The sequence below is a fragment of the Punctularia strigosozonata genome (assembly GCF_000264995.1).
Source record: "Punctularia strigosozonata HHB-11173 SS5 unplaced genomic scaffold PUNSTscaffold_3, whole genome shotgun sequence".
Taxonomy (NCBI): Eukaryota; Fungi; Basidiomycota; class Agaricomycetes; order Corticiales; family Punctulariaceae; genus Punctularia; species Punctularia strigosozonata.
In genome coordinates this window covers 51,622-72,089 of record NW_006767435.1, presented here as the reverse complement: position 1 = coordinate 72,089, position 20,468 = coordinate 51,622, and the positions used below count along the sequence as shown (strand labels likewise).

General features: G+C 56.5%; 6 protein-coding genes across 6 annotated transcripts; 3 read left to right on the top strand and 3 right to left on the bottom strand.

Annotated features, from left to right (window-relative positions):
• The first annotated feature begins 2,440 nt into the window (after nucleotides 1-2,440).
• On the top strand, nucleotides 2,441-9,140 carry PUNSTDRAFT_118688 (uncharacterized protein). The gene is made up of 14 exons (XM_007380622.1): nucleotides 2,441-2,677; nucleotides 2,741-3,539; nucleotides 3,647-4,050; nucleotides 5,486-5,604; nucleotides 5,672-5,860; nucleotides 5,935-6,538; nucleotides 6,598-6,895; nucleotides 6,956-7,579; nucleotides 7,662-7,960; nucleotides 8,040-8,072; nucleotides 8,137-8,204; nucleotides 8,265-8,388; nucleotides 8,446-8,552; nucleotides 8,612-9,140. Exons 2-14 carry the CDS (start codon nucleotides 3,180-3,182, stop codon nucleotides 8,734-8,736), a joined length of 3,354 nt encoding a protein of 1,117 aa, XP_007380684.1. The 5' UTR covers nucleotides 2,441-2,677; nucleotides 2,741-3,179; the 3' UTR covers nucleotides 8,737-9,140.
• Nucleotides 9,141-9,227: 87 nt separating this feature from the next.
• On the bottom strand, nucleotides 9,228-12,738 carry PUNSTDRAFT_118687 (kinase-like protein). Its single transcript, XM_007380621.1, has 10 exons — nucleotides 12,493-12,738; nucleotides 12,233-12,410; nucleotides 12,025-12,179; nucleotides 11,785-11,958; nucleotides 11,487-11,720; nucleotides 11,350-11,432; nucleotides 10,643-11,292; nucleotides 10,368-10,592; nucleotides 10,186-10,313; nucleotides 9,228-10,134 (listed from the first exon to the last, which is right to left on the bottom strand). Exons 1-10 carry the CDS (start codon nucleotides 12,583-12,585, stop codon nucleotides 9,400-9,402), a joined length of 2,655 nt encoding a protein of 884 aa, XP_007380683.1. The 5' UTR covers nucleotides 12,586-12,738; the 3' UTR covers nucleotides 9,228-9,399.
• Nucleotides 12,739-12,948: 210 nt separating this feature from the next.
• On the top strand, nucleotides 12,949-13,673 carry PUNSTDRAFT_50252 (uncharacterized protein). The gene is made up of 4 exons (XM_007380620.1): nucleotides 12,949-13,143; nucleotides 13,196-13,295; nucleotides 13,355-13,431; nucleotides 13,487-13,673. Exons 1-4 carry the CDS (start codon nucleotides 13,108-13,110, stop codon nucleotides 13,523-13,525), a joined length of 252 nt encoding a protein of 83 aa, XP_007380682.1. The 5' UTR covers nucleotides 12,949-13,107; the 3' UTR covers nucleotides 13,526-13,673.
• A 1,086-nt stretch (nucleotides 13,674-14,759) lies between these two features.
• On the bottom strand, nucleotides 14,760-16,629 carry PUNSTDRAFT_98192 (heterotrimeric G protein alpha subunit B). The gene is made up of 7 exons (XM_007380619.1): nucleotides 16,476-16,629; nucleotides 16,323-16,417; nucleotides 16,162-16,268; nucleotides 15,641-16,112; nucleotides 15,519-15,590; nucleotides 15,245-15,452; nucleotides 14,760-15,159 (listed from the first exon to the last, which is right to left on the bottom strand). The coding sequence occupies exons 1-7, from the start codon at nucleotides 16,519-16,521 to the stop codon at nucleotides 15,095-15,097; spliced, it is 1,065 nt and encodes a 354-aa protein (XP_007380681.1). The 5' UTR covers nucleotides 16,522-16,629; the 3' UTR covers nucleotides 14,760-15,094.
• Nucleotides 16,630-18,874: 2,245 nt separating this feature from the next.
• Nucleotides 18,875-19,689, top strand: PUNSTDRAFT_141611 (uncharacterized protein). The gene is made up of 3 exons (XM_007380618.1): nucleotides 18,875-19,032; nucleotides 19,089-19,171; nucleotides 19,240-19,689. The coding sequence occupies exons 1-3, from the start codon at nucleotides 18,955-18,957 to the stop codon at nucleotides 19,292-19,294; spliced, it is 216 nt and encodes a 71-aa protein (XP_007380680.1). The 5' UTR covers nucleotides 18,875-18,954; the 3' UTR covers nucleotides 19,295-19,689.
• On the bottom strand, nucleotides 19,681-20,387 carry PUNSTDRAFT_141610 (uncharacterized protein). The gene is made up of 2 exons (XM_007380617.1): nucleotides 20,037-20,387; nucleotides 19,681-19,970 (listed from the first exon to the last, which is right to left on the bottom strand). The coding sequence occupies exons 1-2, from the start codon at nucleotides 20,374-20,376 to the stop codon at nucleotides 19,825-19,827; spliced, it is 486 nt and encodes a 161-aa protein (XP_007380679.1). The 5' UTR covers nucleotides 20,377-20,387; the 3' UTR covers nucleotides 19,681-19,824.
• Nucleotides 20,388-20,468: the final 81 nt, after the last annotated feature.

Genomic DNA, 20,468 nt, shown 5'->3' with positions numbered 1-20,468 from the left:
AGACGTATGAAGTGATGTCCGTACTACCGAGAATATGGACGTCGGTGGAGCCATGCAGATGTAATACATTTGGCGTACCGACGATGAAGGGCGCCACGTGGTCATATTTTTCTGCGGAAGGGAGATGAACGTTGTACTCTTCAGTCCGACGAACTGCGTGAAGTTGCTGAACGCCCTATTGCAATGAATACATGCGCACGGACGAACTAGGTTGAGGCCGGTCCGCCCAGTCCGGGAACGACCAAATTGAAGTTGTGCATGTGTCTGGTGCCTATCGGCTGCGGACGAAAGCATGCTCAGTACGCGAATGAAAGCCCAAGCAGGAGTGCCACTACCTGTTGCATCGTTCAATGACGTCATTCTCCTCCCGGTGGAGGCGTATCCGTGATGAGCGCGCGCGAAACGGCTTCGTTATTGATTGTATGCATTTCGGCGCGATGAAGTCTCGGACGTATGTGGAACGTTTGGACACGATGGAACGCCGTTTTTTGTGTTTCACTTAGGCATCCGGCGACGGACTCGTGTCGGCGTAATTAATATAATGGGATCGGTATGCACACGATGAGCCGGAAAGTTGAAGCTCGCAAGTCCCCCAGTTATGGAAGACGTCCGGCACGGAAGTGGCACACACCCCATGCGGGCGTGGCGATACGGAGACCCAGGTGAGCGCCCCGAGCGTCATCGATTCCTTCCGCGCGCTCAAGGCCGGGCGCGCTCATGTAAGCTATGTGTCGCAAGCGGTTCTGTCAGCGGCGATGGGAGTGGTAGACCTCATATCGTACGCTGCACGCGGAATGCACCGAGAGCGCGCTTTTGATCCATCGGGTTCCCTTCGGACGTGGTCCGTATACACGTAAGTCCCATAATCATGTGCGGGTAAGAAGCCGAGTGGAGCGGGTAGTTGCCCGCTGATGAGTGGGTCATATCACTCATGAGACCGAAAACATGATATGCCCGGAGAGAGATGGCCAGAATTGGCGAGGGAGGCAGAGCGCTGGAGAACCGATATGGACAAGGAGCCAGCAAAGAACTTTGGCAGGGTTTTGGGGCGGGTACATCAACTGCAGAGAGTTTGGGGCGCAACTCCGAGTTCCACCACAAAGCGAAGTTTGACTGGACCTGAGAGCTTGAAACAAAACGAGCATAGCGACGTTACTTGCTCGTGATCTGGATGGGATCGAAGGCGATTGGCGGGTACGAGAAGCGATGGGACGCGATTGGCCGATCGGTGCAAGAGTGGTCACTGGCCAATGGCCCCCATGCTAAGCCGTGCGATGATTGGGAGGCCGGGTCGGTAAGCGCTTTGGCACGAGATGTTTCCTCAAGAAACGGCGGAGGCAACGAACAACGGGCCCGCCGGGGTGGGAACGATGAGAACTCTTGAGTAAAGTACTTAAGGTTTGGTGATCTCGATATCGCTGGCAGTGGGAGGCGCTGTCAACGGTGGCACTGACCAACGTCAAAATCACGAGTGTGCGTTGGTTTGTCCCTGAGCTGGAGGTTGGAGCTTGCATGGAGCCCAAGAGCATTGCCATGTATGTAGCCAAAGCAGAGCGGTAGCTACCCGAGCAAAGTCCCGAGCCCCAAAGTCGCATCTCGTGCATCACTTCGAAATTGATTTTGCGAGTGGTCTCAGCATGTGGTGGATGATGCCATGGTGTTATCGCGCGTGGATTGGCGCCTTCGAGAAAAAGCTCCGGGAATGGGAGGGACCAAAGCTGGGCGCCCGGAGGGTTGCTCGGGTCAAGCCACGCGCGGAATCAGGTGTTCGCGGCCGAAACGGCAATTCGGCCGGAAGGACTCGCGTACCTGGATGGGGGCAACTCGAATTTTCGCAGATATGTAATATCGGGGTTTGGGTTATTATGAGGGTTCCTTCTTTTCTGGGATTATTGAATCATGATAGTAGCGAAGAGGGCAGATCACAGTCCGGAAGTGCGAAGGAGCTGCGCTCCGAAGTCGTGCGTATATTTGAATTATTACGACGCGATAGAGTTGGGCTTGACGCGAAAGAGGGTGTTTTCCCGGGTTAAACTTGGGTGAGATCGTCGGCGAAACGAGGGAGTCTCCCGGTTCGCGCTGATACCTCCTCGTTGGGGAAACCGACGGGGCTGAATGGCGCAGGGAAAAAAGGTGGAACTGGTGCGGTCCCGATGACGAGATGTTACTGAGTTTTGCAAAGCGCCAGTAGTCGGGATCTCCCCGGGCGTGCCGGCCGAGGCGACGGCAGTGTGAAATGGAAAAAAAGGAAAGAAGGTTTGGGTGACGACGTGATGGCCAGGCACCAGGCCCGGGCCGTCGCCCTCCGGTCTGGGTCTGCGCACGATCCCCGATCGCGTTTTGCGGTTGGCAAGGCAGCCGCCCGGGCGCGAGTCTGATGAGCGTGTATTAGTTGTCCATGGATCGATGCCCGGGCTTCAACCCAACTGCGCGCGCTGTTCCTCTCGTCCTCCTCCTCGTCCGTCCCCCACCTTCGTTTTCACCTCCTCGCTCGTTTCTCTAACCGTCCGTTCCTTGTTCGCACCGACCGTACCCGTCCTGTCCTTTCCTTGGAGCGAGCGTGTGCCGCGGCCGGCGTAATTGGAGCGCGGGCCGGAACCTCAGCCGGCTCTTTTGGCACCACGCCCATTCATCCCGCATTCGAGGGTTCGCCAGGCCTCGCGGCCCTCCATATTGCGTACGTGCGCGAAACCGGACGGGCGCGCGCTCTAATCTGACTTTTGACTCCCCCGGGAAACAGAGTTTCCCGGATAAAAGACAAACAAAACGCACATTTACTCGCAATCGCCCCTCACTTATCGATTTCGAGGTCCGACCGAGTCAGATCCCCAAGAACAGAAAGAAAACCCTCGCCCGGTCTTCTGGCAGACCTGAGCGCACCACGCCTACCCTGGCCGTGACGCTATCGCTTCCTACGCCAGCCCGGTTCGTGCACCGCGTGCTCGGTCGCAACCTTCGGGCCCGCGTTTAATAATCCCACCGCCGGCCTTTACCACCCCTCCGACGCTCCTTCCCAAGTCGCCGCCCGCTTGCTCGCCGTGGCTATACCATCCTCTCTCCCTCCCCTGGCTTCGGCCCCGTTCGGCGGCCTCGATTGGCACGGCGATCTCCTGAACACCAGCGGCACCGTCAAGGCAGCCGCCGTCCACGCCTTCGCGCTGGATAACTGGAAGCTCGCCATGAGCGGCTCGTCCGAGTATCACCAGCAGCAGCATCCGTCCCAGCAGCAGCAGCAGCTCGGACGCCCCCGATCTACCACCACCACATCGGCCTCCTTCTCTTCACCGTCTACTACCTTCCGATCGTCCGTCTCGCCCTTCGAGTTCGAAGGTCACTACGGATCGTCCGCTGCTCAAGGATATGTCCAGCAAGCCGCAGACCAGAGCAGTAGTCTGCTCGGCTCCGTCTCCGGGATGGTCGGGCCTGCCCATGGGTACCCGCAGCCGCCGCAGTACGCCCCCGTCGGCGGAGACCAATACGTCTTCTCCAACGTCCCCTCCGTATCGAGCGTCCAAGTATCCGCGCAACAGATGCTCGAGGTAACGTCCCTTTTTTTCCTCCCCCCCAACCGGGCTGACATGCGTATACGGGGCCCGATAAAAACTGATTATCCATCGTTTTCTGTTTCTTTGCGGCGTCTCCCCAGCCTCTCGAGATCGCATCCTCCCGCCAATCCTTCCCGAACGCGCACCCTCATTCTATTTCGCACCACCACCCACACCCCGCCCAGGGCCATCAAGACCCCTCCCGGAAGCCGATGGGCCTCGACTGGCTCTCGCCCCGCACCGCCTCCTCGCTATCTTCGCCATTGTCCTACTCCCCGTCGTCCTCGCGCCCGGTGACCGCGAACGATGCGACGGGCAACATCTCGCCGACGACCGGATCTCCCGTATCGCCCCATTCGACGAGGCCCCGCTCCGACACGGTATCGAGCACGACGACGACGACGACGGCCGCCAACGCCGCGCCGGCTGATACTACCGCGGCTGGCTTATCTGGGGGCAAACTTCGGCGGGAGGCCAGCACGACTGTCATCGCTTGTCGACAATGGTACGTCATTTTGCGCGATTTTCGTATTCATTTTTTTTTTGGTCGTGGAATCTTTTTTTGTTTTGTGTTCGCTTTCCTTCCGTTCTTTTTTCTTCCTATTTCTGCCTTTTTTTTGGCCGCCCGGTGGAGTTGTGCGACCGTCCTGCGTGGGTTGCAGGCATCCCTCGTCCGTGTTTCGTACGCGCCTTCGTGCCAGGGTCGCATCGTATACGGTTGCTGCGCGGGCTCCCGTCCGTGCGATCCGCTGCGATCCCTGGCCATTCACTTTCCCTGTTCCTTTTTTTTCCGGATTCGAAGTCGAGGGCCGTGCTTCGGTCCCGCGCCGAGCGCGTTCCGCAATTCATTTTCTTACCAACCGTCGATCAAACCCGCCTTGTTACGCTCACCGTGCTTCCCCCGGGGGGAAGGGGGGGCGCGCCGCCTCGGATCCGCTGTGGGAAACGCCGCAGCCGGTTTCTCCGCCCATATTTTCCGGAATTTTTACTGCACGCCGCGCCCGCTTTCGTCGATGCCCGCGCACACCTATCCGACAAAACACGCACACCCGGACCGGCGGTCGATGGATTCTCCCCCCAGCATTGGGATTGCGCCATCTTCCCCCCGCCTTTGACTCGGGTTCGCTATACGGGGCTCTGACGCTCTGGTCCAACTCTGCCCGGCGATGCCCACGCAGCTGCCACCATTAACCTTTCCGTGTCTATGCTTTGCCAAACTTGGGCAAGACAGGCAGATACCTTTGGCGATCTGCGGCTCGTCCGCCGAACAGACGTTTTTTCTTTCGTTTCCTTATCTGCTCTATACCCTCTCCTTCTCCCCACTCTTACGGCACCTCGACCGCGACCCCACGGCGACAGTGATGCGCTTTGACCTTATCTTATCGCGCTCGTTGTTCAGGCATTTCGGCGCTGGGATTGTGCGGCTGCTCAGGCCTTCGTGCTGCATCACCACGGTCCCTCGTTCATCTCCGTTTGTTGACGTCGACGCCGTGGTCCATGCGGCCCAGGACCCCCTGCATCGTCCTCCGTTCTCAGAGACATTGACATTCGGATTCCGTGCCGCCTTGCGTACTAGCGCTCTTCTTCGCGCCAGCTCGGCGTTTCGGGCTATGCTTCCTTCTTCTTCTTTCTCGGCAACTTCCACGGTCGGGCGGTCGGTCGAGGGAGGCGTGCTTCCGTTTCCATACGCTTCGGCCCCGGGGCGCGACTGAATGACCGCGGGCACTCCACCCGAGGTTTGGGTTTGTCCTTCGGTCGCCACGTGCTGCTGGCGTGTCGGCTTCCTTTCCTTTCTTCGACGCCATGTGATCGTTGGCTTCTTTCGCGTTCGTCGATGGGCCATTCAGTTTCCCCCCCTTGGCGTTCTCTCGTCCTCCTTCTCTCCCCTCCGTTTGTCATCGCCCCGATGCTGATCTCCTGTCTCTCCGTCTCTTCGCCAGCCGCGCACGCAAGATACGGTGCGACTCGACCCGACCCGTTTGCAACAATTGCGTCAGGCGATGCAACGAGTGCCAGTACGACGCCGTGCCCAAGCGCAGGGGGCCTGACAAAGTCCCGGGTGAGCACCCCAGAACCGAATGCCCCCCCCCCCCTTCCCCCCTGGCGAATGCTCACGATTTTCCCAGGCACGCGCCGTCGGAGGCCTAAGAAGCGCGACAAGGGCGACAAGGACCAGCCCGCCGGCAGTGCCGGCGACAAATCAGGGGACGAGGACTCGCCGGATGTCGACAGCGGCGTGGAGCCGCCGCGCAAGAAGAAGAGACGCACGAGCGGCAGCAGCGGGAGCGCCGAGGGCGATCACACAGGAGCGAAAGGTCGGTCTAGCCCCCTCTCACATAGTTTCCATCTCCATGCCACGTTTGTATTGACGCTCGTGTTGCTTGTGCAGCGGAACCCGAAGGCTTGAAGGAGAACGTCACCGGCCGACCTCGAAGCGCGACGACGTCTGCGGTGACCGGCACTCGACCTGCCCGCCGTCCTCCGACCAGGCCGACGATCAACACCACCTTGGCCCGCGCCGCCGGCACGGTCGGGCCTCCGCCCAGCCTGTCCCTCGACCGCTCCCCGCGAACGGCCGGCATCCTGCCTCAGAGCGCGACGCCCCAAGGCGTGAGCCCCATGAGCGCCCCTGCGCTCATCAACCGCAACCTCGCGACGCCCGGGATGCGCCGCGCGTCCGCGCCGACGCAGTTCCCGTACTTCCCCGGCAGCCCGGTGCAGCACCACCCGCTCGGAGGCGCGCCGAACCCGCACGCGACGGTGAACATTAGCAAGAGCAGCTTCGCGCGGCCGGTGGACGTCAACGTATTCCAGCCGCCGCAGGAGATCAGCGTGTCGGACAAGCCTTGGCAAACCCAGGGCCCCTACCGCACCTCCAATTCTGCGTCTCCGCCTTCCCAATATGGAACGATCGACCCGCACTACTCTATTCAGGGCCGCGCCGACTGGTGGGATGACCTCGTTGCGCAGTACACACCCCACCCGGAACAATCGTGAGCAATACAGCTGTATACTCTGAGCTTCGGTCAGGTGCTCATTACCGACTCCTCAGCTTGAAAGCCATCACCAACGACCTGTCCTTCTTCTTCGGCTCCACGTCCTACTTTATGTGCTTTATCAATCAGGACCTATTCCTCCGGTCCCTGGCCTCCGCCGAATCTCGCCAGAACGTGCAGCCGGCACTAATCTACGCCGGCCTCGCGTTGGCGACACTAATCAAGTCGAGCGAGCTCGAGCTCGGGAGCGCGGGCAGGAATCGCGCCATGTGGCTGCGCGACGTGGCCCAAGTTGAGCTGGAGAAGAGCTGGACGGCGTCGTGGGTCGACCGAGGACTGGCTCAGGCCGCCATGGTGAGGTCCCCCTTGCGGGAAAAAAAATATGCAAGCTTTCTAATCGTGTCTTCGCCGTAGATCCTCGCCGTGTTCGAAGCCTCCGCCCACAGCCACTTCAGCCTCGAGCGGGAATGGAACTCGCTGACCCTCGTCGACGAGATCATCCGTACCCTGAACCTCACCTTCATCGACAACGGTAACCCGCAAGTGTCGGCGTTCGCTCCGCACTCGGTCCCCGTAGTCGTAACCCAATTGCCTCCGCTCTCTTCGCCTCCCCTTGGCTACTCCGAAAGGCAGGGCGATCCGTCGAACCCTTCGCCTTACACCCATACGCCGACGCAGCAAAACCCGGGATACGACTTTGGCCTTCCCTCCCAGCCGCGTCCTCCGTCGCAGCCGACCACGCCTCTGTCGGTGTCTCCTCAGACGTCCGGCTTCGAGTCGAGCGGCGAGATGCCTCCGCTCACCCCGAATAGTCCGCTCACCTGCAACTGCAAGAGCGTGCCGCCCGAGTTGGCGAGCGCCTGGGCGTGGTCGCCACCGCCGTGGCCCGCGCACTGGACGGACGACGAGATCCGTCGCGAGGAGGAACGTCGTCTCGTCTGGACCGCGCTCGCGCTCGTGTCCAACTACGCGTCGCAGAGCGTCGTATTCGGCGGGAGCCAGCGAGTGGCCAAACTGTTCTTGGCCGAGCCCAGCAACGTACGTCGTCGACCTACTGAACCCCGCCGAAAAAAAAAAAGCGATCCGCCCGAACTCATTTATTTGCCCTTCCCCCCCTCAGTATCGGATCCTGTTCCCCGGCGAGTACGCCGAGCTGCACGCTCGCTCACCGCGCTCGCCCGCCGCCCGCCTCTCCCCGAAAGACGGCATGTGGGCCCTCCTCTGCCGATCGATGCTCCTCTGGAACAGCTGCTTCCTGAACCTGAGCGAGAATCTGGCGCAGCTTCCGGGCACGGAGGACCCCGCCGAGTTTGCCATCGAAGCCTGGCAGGAGTGCCAGGCGATAGAGGACACCCTCCGCGCGCATACGTGCAACGTGAACACCGCGCTCGACTTCGTCTCCCGCGAGTTCCTCCACAAGTACGCCGGAGCTTTTTTTTTTTTTTTTTGACCGTAATAACGTGGCGTGATTGAGCTGACTTGCGCTCGTGATCTTCAGTGCCCGCCTGCTCCTCACGAGGACGCTGCGCCGGTTAGTAATGCCCTCGTGCGTCGGTATTGTCTCTTGTGGAGTACTGATCCGACTGTCTATCCAGGTCCCAAAGCCACAGGGCCGATGGTGGTCCAAAGATAGTGCTGCCTCGTCGCCAAGCAGAGCAATGGAGTCTGTTTCCATTTGATTCACATTATAGTGAGCTCGCTGACGTTGTCCGATGATCTGCAGTTGCCCATAACGAGCAAACCGTGAAACGCGTCAAGGCGACGGCGCACCATCTCGGAGAACCGGAGGGCTATCTCTTGACCAGGCAGCCGTGGCAGCTTACTTGGTTCGCCGTTCAGATCGCCACGTAAGTCTCCGAATGCAAGCGCCAAATCCTTTTTCAGCGTTTTAAATCCTGCCATAGGTGCTTAAGTCTTTGGGACCACGATCGGACGCTCACCGGCGCTTTGGATCTTGCAAAAATGTATCTCGGACCCCTGGACATTCTGAATGCCCTGTGGCCTTGCCCTGGTACGTTTATCCGCACACCACTGAGTGATTGGGAAATGCTCACGCACAAGGCGCTGCAGCTCAACGCGGTCGCTGCGCCGACCTGCGTGAAAAACTCAACGAAGCTTGTTTGGTCGCTCGAATCGCGCCGCCGCTTCCCCCAGACTTCTCGCTCCCTCCTGTATTACGCGTTGTACGCAACTGACCTTCGTTATCATCCAACGGCCGGCCGCTCTCTATAACAACACACTCGTTGATCGACAGTATTCGTCACTCAGCGTGACACCCCGATACCCTTGTTCTCTGAGGTTCATTCAAAGTTTCCACTCGCTGCTACTTGCTCCACCTACCGTTCCCCATCAACCTACTGGCGCTCCCGTTCCCCTTCGGCATATCGATTGTGTAGCATATGTCATGTATCATCATCTTGTCGCTGTTGGCCGACATGCTCAATCTTTTACTCATAGCTTATACCCTCACATCTGTACTGTTCCCATCACGCGTTTTTAGAGTCGCTTATACCCGCAGTTTCTGTCTGTATACACGGGTCAGACGGAACCATATCTCTGGGCGCGACCATACGTATGGCCAGCCTAGAGCAAATGTAACATTCAACCAACATATTTAGCACACTATCAGCGACCAGTCTTTCTCGAGGCCATCTGAGTTTGTGTCCCAATTTATCAGATTACATCTGGTATATTCAAAGACCACCGGACACCCCATCCTACCAAAGTATTGTCGCCGTGACTAAAACGTGGAATACTACGAAAAATTTGTTGCACTTGTACACTGCATTAATGGATAGTGAACCATGATGGAAGAAAACAGTCTAGTAAACAAGGATTATGATGGACGAATAGCACGGTCATGTCCTAAGCAACGCTTTTCGGCCGTCTTCCGCTGCCTTCCTCGCGCTCGCCACCGAAGATCGGTCGCGGTCCGCCTTGACAATGTTCGCAGCTGCCACGCTTCTCAAGCGATTCACGTCACTCCTCCGCCTAGTCGCGCCGTTTACGGCGGATGGTGCAGTAGCTTTTGTTGTAGGCGCGGTATTGGACATTGATATTCGGTCGCGGTCGATCTTTTTCAGGAAGGGACTGGGCAGGTTGTCCTCGTCGTTCAGATCGTACGAAGGAGGCGGCCCTAGCGGCAACGAAGAAGCCGATTTCGACCTGGGCAAGTTCCCGGCGGCGGGCCTAGGCGGGACTAAGGTGGCAGCGGATGACGACGAGGAGGCAGCGGAAGTCGATGGTTGTTTCGAAGCGGCGTCGCCGAACAGCGCCTGCGATGCTGGAACAGTTGCTGTTCTACGGGTGGTGGAAGGCCTACGCAAGCGCGCTGTAGGAACTGCTGTCCTGGTAGCGGCCTTGGACGTCGAAGGCGTGCTCTTCTTCTCCTCGGTGCTGCTGGTCGAGGCAGACGGCGCTCTTCTGGTCCGCGAAGCGGGTGGTTTCGCCGGGCTGGTTGGCCCGCTATCGGCACGGCGCACAGATTGCTTAGCCCTCTCGCTGGCCCGTTTTGAGGGAGACTCGGTGACCTGTCGTATACGAGTAGTCCGTGTCTGTTCCTCCTCCTCCTCCTTCTCCGTCTCGACATCTGTCTGAGCATCGTTGAGCTAGTGCGATGAGACTGTGAAACGCTAATGCACTACCTCGTGCTCGTCGAAATTGAAGATTTGGCCAAATTTGAGGTCAACCTTCGGGCTCTTGTCGAATATCTTCGCGAATTCTGCGGGAGCTGGCGTCGCGATAGGCTCGCCCGTTGCCGTCAGAACGACACCTGATATGGCTACGATCAGGGGGACGATGAGCGAGAATAACGACGCGGGCTTACCCTTCATTGCAGAAGCGGGAGGTTCCAGCATGGCCCCGAAGACATGGTGCCTGTGGGTTAAGTCCTTCGGGACAGGTGTCTCCAAGCCTTCGACAAGTTTCCTGGGCGTATCCCTCTCACGAGGTCGACTACTCTCCGTATCCGAAGTCTCGCCCGCGTCTTCAGATTTCCTTGATGACGGTAAGACGTTGATCACTTCCTCGAGGGGATTCTTGTCCTTTTTCCCTATCCAAGAACGGTCAGAATGCAATCAAGCGGGCCATAGCTCAGCATACCCTTCATCTTCTCCTTCAGCTCCCTCCTCATGACGAACAGCCTTTCCCATTCCTCGTCCACTTCTCGCTCTCGGGCCTCCAACTCCGCGACACGTTCCTTAAGCTCATTGACCCCATCTTCCCATCGCTTATCGAAGCCTGCCCGCTCTTTCTCCCATTCACCTTCAGCATGCTTCCATTTGGCTAACCACTCCTCCTGCAGATCCCGCTCCCTATCGATCCATGCTTGGTTGACCTGCTCCTCCCGTTTCCGCACCGCTTCCATCAACTCGTCCTCTCTTCTTTGCATAGCAACCTTTACGCCTTCCTCGTGCTTCAAAACGAGCAGCCTCAACTCCTCCTCTCTCCTGGCTACTGCCTCCCGTATTCTCGACTCGGCCGCTACGTTCAGGTTCGCCACTTCCTGCCTCAGCTGCTGTATCCGCACCTCCGCCTCCATCGTCACCTCTTGCACCGCGATCGCCACACGCGCCTGGACCTGCGCCTCCGACGCCCCTAGGCCATGCGTCCGCAGGTTCGCGATCTCCGCGTCCTTCTCCGCGAGGATCGCTTGCAGACGCGACTCCCGGTCAAGGAGGGCCAGTTCCCGTGCATGGACCTCCTTCTCGCGCGCGGAGACGTTCTGCTTGTGAAGCCTCACTTCCGCGATCCTGTATTATGTGACCGATGGGTGAGCAATTCGAGTGCGGGGCAAGAGCACACCTCACATTTTAGACGTTTCGGTGACCTTCTGAGCCAGTTCCAAGCGTTCGTGCTGTAACAGCTGGATGGCTGATGGTCGCATCGCGGGCTATCCATACAACGGTTATCTCTGAACGTCAGTAATAGGTAGAAGACGACAGACGTTCAAGTTGAGCATCGCTTTGATGACCCTGGTGAGGTTCTCGCTGTAGCCTCTCGGTAGCGGGGGTATCCGGCCGTTACGGATGAACACGCTCAGCTCCGCGTGGGTCTTCGCCTCGTGAAAAGGAGGCTTGAGAGCGCACAGCTCGTATATAAGGCAACCTAAGGACCAGATGTCGGATTTCGAGTCGTACGCCTTCTCCTGCATAAGCTCTGGGGACATGTAATATGGTGTCTGATGACGGTCGCGTGCCGGAGATCAGGTCGTCTTCGTGTGACGTGTTGAGGTGTACACGTACCCCGACATAGGTGCTAGCGAAACTGGCGGGGCCCGCCGCACTCAGGGCCTTGCTCAAGCCAAAGTCGCCCAGCTTAACCTCGCCAGCGTCCGACAGGAAGACGTTGTCCGGTTTCAGGTCGCGATGAAGGATCTGCGGCCGGCGGTTATGACTAGAGCTGATTTGTGTAAGATCCTGCGAGGAGTTACCGGGCCGATTAGCCTGGATGAAGATCAACAAAATGCGACTAGTTTGGCGTACCTCCGCCGTACCGGCGCTTTCTCGTCTTGCATGCCCATTCGGATGGTGGCAGTATACGAGGGCGAGGAGAATCTGCATGAAGTAGTTCCATATGGTGTCTTCGGGTATAGGACGATTAAGCTTCGTTGCTTGCTTGATGATTGTGGAGAGGTCGCCTAGTCCGAAAAGGTCGGCACCCCGTCAACGCGACACAACGGAGTCTACTCACCTCCACCACAGTACTCCATAAGGATATATAAGATCCCAGCATCTCTGTCGACATAACGGTCGTGATAGCGAACTATGTGGGTATGGTGAAGGTCCTTGAGGATGTTGACTTCGGCAACAATTTGCTTGCGGTCTCGCTCCGACATTCGTTCGAAGTTCAAGTCTTTGCGAGCAAAGATCTAGTAGGTAAACACGTCAAGAACTCAGCTCCGGGTATGTTTCACAGCAAGATACGGATGAAGCCATCAAAGGAGCACGCACCACGCCATCCGTCTTCCTGCGTACTTTTCGTATTATGCCAAACGAACCGTTGCCGATCACGTCCAAGCATTCGAATTGATCTAGCCAGGACATGACGCCCCAAGTATAATGACAGTATTCTGGTTGAGATAGTGGTCGTCGGTAATCCCGTGTCCAAATCGGCCGGATGTCGTGCAGGAGGCGTGGTCGTCAAGTCGTGACTTGTACGTTCGTTCTCTTTGGGCTGAGCCTCGACGTGGGCGGGTAAAGTACAGCAGAGACGGAGGTCACCGTCGTCGTGAAGGAGGAGAAATGGAACAAAGGCCCATAGACGGTCGTGTAGAGTAGGTAAAATACCCGCAACGTCGCTGGCCTCCCCGTGTCCGGCAGTCAACCTCGCGATCACGTGGGCGTTCTTCTGAGGGTGCTCGTGGGTCCAGCAATTGAGATAGCCCATCTAATCGCTACCGCTCTTCTCAACCATCTACGATATCCTAGGCACTGTACAAAGCTCTCCGACCACTTTTTAACGCTTCGCATCTACCCGAGTCTTTGAACTCCACTTCAGGGTGTACTGAAGGGCCTATACCTACCATCCGCACTACCGGGCACCGAACGCCCCTCCGCAGGCTGGTCATGGCCAATACCGATGAAGAGATCGAGCTGCTCAAGGCAAGCATTGGTACCATCTATTACAGCCTTCTTGTATCAAATATCTGTCAAGGGCGAGATCCAGAGACTCGGAGGGCCCAATCCCGCATACGATGACAAGATAACGGTGAAGTTCGGCAAGATCGTCAGAGACGACCGATGCTCCAACATATGTTCGTAATTCTACCACGAGCGTCCAGCTTGCTTTCAAAAATGCCATGAATCCATCCAGTCGAAGCCCTCGTGGGTACCCTGCGTGCGGCGAAGCGCAAGAAGGTCATCACGTACAACACCGAGATGTTGTTGCAGGTACGCCAGAGCTGACCGTGTGGGAGACATATCAGGACTGAAGACAGTCCCGCAGGGAGTACACGATGACATTGACATTGTTCTTCTACAATAATGATGATTGAGTTGCATTCAGCGGAACGAGGCTCAGGTCTCCCCGAGTGTGGACCGTTCCCAGGCGGTAACTTCTGGTATATGTAGTACTCACTGCGCCTTGATACAGGCCCTTTCTCTATCGCGGTGTATAATAAGACCATCACAGCTGATTTGAATGTGCGGCTCCGATTGCTACCGGAAAAATACTTCGTAAGCAAGGTATGGAACTTCGTTGAAATATCTGTCCTCCACACATTCGGGCGTGCTACAAGCGCGGCGAGGTTCGAAGGGTGATCAATAAGGGCTTGGACGACCCCGAGCTATATATGTAAGTCCATGTCTTCGCCTGGGGGTTCGCAGGCAGCCACTGCTGATCACGGTGTCAACAGAAAGTCTCTGGGAGCCAATATGCTCGTATCGCGGCTTACCTTGGGTCCCTTATCGTTTGTACGTAGTAAGTTCGGACCACAAGGGCCCCAGCCCTTTCCCTCTTCTCGACGAGTGCTCCTCACGCCCGTGGACGATGGTGCTCGACAAAAGAAACCACAACGCCTCATATGCTCACTGAGCTACTCAAGATATCTCCGTTCCTGGCTCCGGATCCTGCAAATCGAAAATGAATCCGCCAGAACGCCAAGGTACCGGTAGCTAGTTCCCCATCACGATTGTAGAGCAGTATTCCTTGTGGATTGATAATTGGCTTGACGCAACCAAGACAAAACGTTTGCGTGGATGATCTAAACATCAAGCGGAATCCAGTTATAACATGAAGACCTGCACTCACAGAGAATCACCGGATCACAGACACACCCATCCGAGAATGTAATTTTGGAAAATATCCATAGTTCCGGCTCATAGCATGCAAAAATAAAGACGGAAACCTACCCAAGATCTATACAGCTCCTCGTTCAGCCTGTGCGGGATAACCCACATTGAAGGTTCCGAGTTATGTATGGCATTCATATTGCCAATCTTCTTCGCACCGCATGTTGCACATGCTCCCTGGCGATATCGCCGTACGATGGGAACATCCGTACCAAGTCGGCGCAGACTCTGCGCAAGCCGGACGACCTATACCACGCGGCCTGTATTTCAGCTCTGGATGCAACACAGCGCCCTGATTCAGGAGGGGCTTTGATAAGTTAAGAAGGCGAACGCTGAGAAGAACGTGTTACATCTCAGGTCCAGCGCCTCATTCAGGTCCGAACATCCCGCGTATGGCACCAAATGGCGCCACATCTCCATCACAATGTGGCACACCTGTCCTGACCCAGGGCTCAGTTGGCTATCCACTCGACGAAACATGGGTATTATATTGAAACACACGCCGTCCATCCTCATGAAGCCGCAGAAAGTAAACAGACCAGAAGTCCACAGACGGACGGCACCTTTCGTGAATGCGATACTGTAAAAGTAAGGCGACAAGGTCGATGCAAGAGAAAAGGGGTAAAGTATACGATGAGAAGATAGTATCTCCAAGAACCAAGCTATGTGTTGAGGAAAGGTCGGAACAGAAAATATGTGAGGCGACATAGATATAAGATGATGCATGCGTACGACGACCGCGGTGGTCACCGTACGAAATCCTTTACAACAGACCGCATTCCCGTAGGTGGAGCTGAAGCAAGATGTCCTGGATGGCGCTAAGGACGACTGCGGGGAAAGGTCATCGCGTTAGAAACCGTTCTCACGTCCGTTGCCCTGGAAGGCAGGGTGTGATGATGACAAAACTACTCACACTTGATCTGCTGCGTATCAGTCGCGCACGTGTAGTGGGCGTAGATCTGCTTAGTCGCGGCCGACTGGTTGAGCGAAACAAAGCGGTGGAGGAGGTAGTCGCAGGCCGCGTCGTAGTTGTCGCCACCGGTGTAGTCGGGGAAGTAATCGCCCAGAGGCGAGCGCGGAAGTTTCTCCGCGAACAGGTCGATTTTGTTCAGGAAGAGAATCTGCAGCGACAAAGAACCACGAATCAGCCGGTTGCGACGCGAGGTGTATCAAGTGACATCACGTACGATTGACGTCTTGACGAACCAGCGCGAGTTACATATCGAGTCGAACAGCGTGAGGGCTTCTTGCATACGGTTCTGCGGCCGACGTGAACGGAGATCAAGGTGCAAATGCGAAGCTGACTCACCACACTCTCGTCCTCGTACAGCATCTGGTCGTACTCGCTGAGAGACACCAAGAACACGAGCGCGGTGACGTTCTCAAAGCAGTGTATCCACTTCTTCCGCTCCGACCGCTGACCGCCCACGTCGAACAACCGGTAGGTGAGCTCGCCGACCTTGAAGGTGGTTTCGGTGATGCCGGTCGTCTTGACACGAGATCGGAGGATGTCCTGGTCCGTGGGGAGGTAGCTGGGCTGGGACATGCGGTCGATCGCGTTGAAGTAGTAGACGGCCGAGTCATTGAGCTGGAACTCGCGCGAACGACGGACGGCTTCCTTGACGCCAGGGTCGCGCCAGAGACCGCGGACAGCATCTATGACATCTCGCGGAAGTATGTCGCCTTCAATTTGCGGAGGGAGAGAGAGGATGACGGAGCGACGAGCGTCATTTTGAGGCTGGAGGGGGATGTCGAGATGAGGCATGGCCTCAAGTATCGCACTGCGAACCCGTCAGCGACGCCACTCGGGCCGACGTTGCGACCACGTACCGCATAGACTGGATAGTGTTGGAAAATATGATCTCCTTGTATGAATCCCGCTCTTGATCGTTGTATCCGCCATGGTGGATCAACTTCATCTGCTTGAGCACTGTCGACTGTTGCAGTTGTCAGCGCTGACAAACGACGGCAACAGCGCCGCGTCTCCGCACCTTGCCCGACTCTCCGGCCCCGAGTAACAGCATCTTGATCTCATTCTTGGCCATCATCCTGTCCCGCTTGAGCTGGCTCTCAATCTCGTCGTTGCCTGTCGCACATAACGCGGTGAGCCACAACGTCGCCAGAAGCGGAAGCGGAAAACTGACGGGCTTTGGCCTCATCGTCGACGCCGGCGGACTGGACGCAACCCATGGTGTGCTGGTGATATTACAAACTGCAAAAGGAATGGACTGGGGCAAAAGGTGGGTAGCACAGGCGTAGGATGGAGGAGGAGGAGGAGGAGAGCGTCGACGGCGGCGGTGGTGATGGGGAATCCCTTGCCAAAACCGACCTTGAACCGAATCGTTATGTAATACTTTCTTCCCACACTCGACCGTGCGACTTCGGTTGCGGCCCGCGTTTTTTCTGTTTCCGCTCAGGTTCCCGATGGTGCCGCTGCTAACAAAATACCCCCACTGTGCATCGCTCATCGCCTCCTGCAAAAAATAACGACTCTGCGAGACTTTTGAAGCTACAATCGACAATGTACACAGCGTCTCTCATTGCCGGTGTACCGTGTATGATTGGCGGAAAGTCGCCGAACAGCACTTTGACACTCCTGTCGTCTCGTAATCACCATCAGATCCTCTAGAATCTGCGAATCCGCGCGGACCGCGCACCACAAATCAAGGGCCTGGATGTTCAGATCAACCGTGCAACATGACGGTGGGCGTTTCCATCTCTTCTTGGCTGCAATAAAGCCGGACGCGGCGACTCTAGCGGTTCCGGTTTGTGACGACCCGATGTTCGCGCTTGGACAACCGACCACTTGTCGAGACCAGTCTGGTCGCATCCCTCTTGACACCCCTCGGACAACCGTTGGATTACTTACAGCAAGTTCCATATCGATAGAGCGCTCGAAAAATCCTGTCCCCCACGAAGCTCTGCAACCGACGTGCTTCGGTAATGCAGATGCCTCATGGGCACTGATTTTCTGCTGTGTTTCAGCTGTATTTCAGCGCAATTCAGTGTTTCCATTGCCTGACCCTCAAGTATATCGTTACCGAAGATCCAAATTTGATCGCGATACCCTTCCCCCCTTTCCTCAACGTACGCTTAATCTAATAGAGCGGGTCGCCTGCAGGACGCGCTCCCCGCTGTCATCTCGCGCTCTCCGTAGTCGCTTGTAGGGCTTACGTTTCACGGTGGCGTTCGTTTCGGGGGAAATTCCCCAGCGCATGAGGTGAAAGTCGCCTTTCACCCGCAAATCAGGTGAACAGTGTGGAGCGCAGGTGAAATGGATTCGCCCGAAAGTGAGGCGAAAATAGCCAACATACGATCAAATACAAGCTATCGTTGGCAACCACTGCTGGGCATAGCCTCATGTAGATTATGAGGGCTATCGCATTGTATACTTGTATATATGGTTAATTATTCCCACATTTGCTCTCTAGAAACTGCATAAATTTGGCCTGACGGCTATGCATTATGCGTTTATGCAGTATCTCCCTAGCTCCCCGCAAACCACGGTGGTTCGAGCCCAAACCCTATGCATTATGAGAATTATGCATTATGTGGCTATGCATTATGAGGTGTTCGACTGTACGTGAGTAAGGGGGCGCCAAGCGCCGCGTCTGACTCCCCCATGAAAAGGATCCCGGGCAGGAGACAACGCCGGTCCACAGTGGAAAGGCACTGGCTGATGTACTCAAAACCGACAGGCTCCTGCGCTGTGTGCACACCACATCTTCTTTTGACCACCCACTAGTACTTCAGTAACTACTAACTACTACCATACTGTACATTTTTCTTCGGATTAAATCTGGGCAGAATTGAGCATCTCACACGCTCCCAAGGCATGTCGTGCGCTGGTGCATCACCTTCCACTCTTCAGCATGGTCTCTTAATTGCGACGCACCACAGATGATCCCACATCACTGATGAAAAATGTACTTGAGATATGAAGAAATGTATTAGTGCTCTCTAGAGATTATCTGATCGGGACTGGAAGCGAGTCAGGCTGCACATCTTGTGGTAAAACATGGTCTCTGCAAAAGTGAACAATTTCTTCAAAATCAGCAACTCCTTTGATTCACTGGATAACTCGGATCTAGGATATTCAAGCGTGAATCTACCACCCAGTATTATATCAAGGCTTTCAGGTTTGTCCTTCATACGGGATTAATGTTTGTATCAAGGAGTGCGGCGGCACCAAGCAGTGCCTGTACACTGTACCCCAATAGGCAAGTGTCATGGTGCTTCGACGTATAGCCACTGGCCAAACCTTGAGAGACTATGATTACGTAAATAGTCTTGTTTCTCCCACGATCAGTGGCAAAGGACCATGGGAAACTGCCGCGGCTAAGGCCGTTTCATCCCTGAACTGATCTCCATATTTATGTAAGCAGTCCCACACCTACAGCTGTCACGCTCCCACGCCAGAGTCAAAATCACGCTCTATCACGCCTTCATCACGCTTTGGCTGAGGGTCACGGACTTGTCACTGTGACCGAAGTGGTCGGAAAAAGAACCAACTCCTTCCCTTCGGGGGAGTCGGAACCCCCTTCGGATGAGCCAACCTCCTACTTCCATCGCCGGTTCCTCCCTTCTCGTAGCATTCCGTATACCTACCACAGGTCGCCCTGCATGGCATCCGTGAGCGCAGAAGAGTGGGAAAGCAAGTTGAAGGGAAAGAAGATTGTCGACGCGCCAGGAAATACCTCTGTACGCGACCGAGCGATTTCAACAGACTAGAGCGCAGTTGACTGTCAGCCATCCAGGGCTTCTCCAAACAGGATCTGCCGCACGAGCATCGCGTTATTGCCCCGGGAAGCGCTATTACGATGGACTGGAGACCGTCTCGGTGAGCACGATCCACGGTCGAGGCAGGGTTCAGCGGAACGCTAATCGTCGCGACTTCATGCACCCTAGTCTGAACGTACACGTCGACGAGGACGGGTTCTGCACCCATTGCACATCCGGATGAGCATGAATTGTTGCTGCTCCAAGCTACTCCAAAGCACCGGGAACTCGCTTCATCGCGCATTGACGATAACCTGATATCATCCCCTTTCAGACCCCGGTTCGTTAGCCCAGTTCAGCGCCTTGTCGTCCTGGTCTGAAGTAACTGCTATTGCCTACTCGATACGACCCACTTGTGGGCAGCCTTTCGATTGCAACGTATGCCATGCATCGAACTCGTACAACGCTCGCGATCCGTATCTGCTCATGAACACGCCGAACTCCACTATCAACTACAGCTGCCTGTTCAATCGATATCCTTCTCTATCCTTCTCCAGTGGTCAGACGAACTTGTAGTGTCAGACTGAATTCCGCATTGTTCGAACCTTGACCGTACACGTCGACAGGCACATAATCTGCACCCCTCCAACTCGGATCGCCAAGGCCGAGATCCAGTGCCTACGTTCCGTTACGTTGATGTACAAAATCCATCATGAACGTGCTTATCGCGCAGCGAGGATGGCCAACACCGCACATAGGCATGCTCCTTGCAGATCAACCACCTCCACCCTTAACAACCTTCGCATACGACCGCTTCCGTTGAGCAGTCTTGTCCACCCATTCCCAGTCATCCTCTTCGTCGTCCGACAGAGCGATCACCGCCCTCGGGCGTCGTATGATGTCGAAATCTTTCGCCACGCCTGTGCCGGAGGACCATGGTCATGGAACACGTTAGTATCTTGTTCATGCACAGGCACAGGACGCACCTTTTCCCTTCCGCCACGCGTATCTCCCGTAGCCGTTCACCTCGTGCTCCGAATCGGACGCCCACGTATCATCTCCGACCGCGTCCCAACGCGGACTCGCAGGCTCCTCTCCGTCTCCGAGGCAGGCCGCCCAGATGGACTCCATGCTCCGGCTCGCGGTCTCCACGTCCGCCTCGAGCTCCGAGTCCGCACCCCAGACCGCCGCTTCCGCGACGCGCGCGCTGATCCACTGCGGCGCCACGTGCCGCCGCCGTCCGGAATGCGTCTTCATGTCCGCGCGGGCCCAGTACCGCCAGCCCGCGTGCTCGACGTGCCTGCACGCGCCGACCCTCGTGGGCATCTTGCTCTTTCGCCTATCTTTCTTTGAAAGAACGTACAGATGAGCGCGATGTCTGGCGTTCGAGTGATAGAGGTTTCGTACCTGTTTCAGCA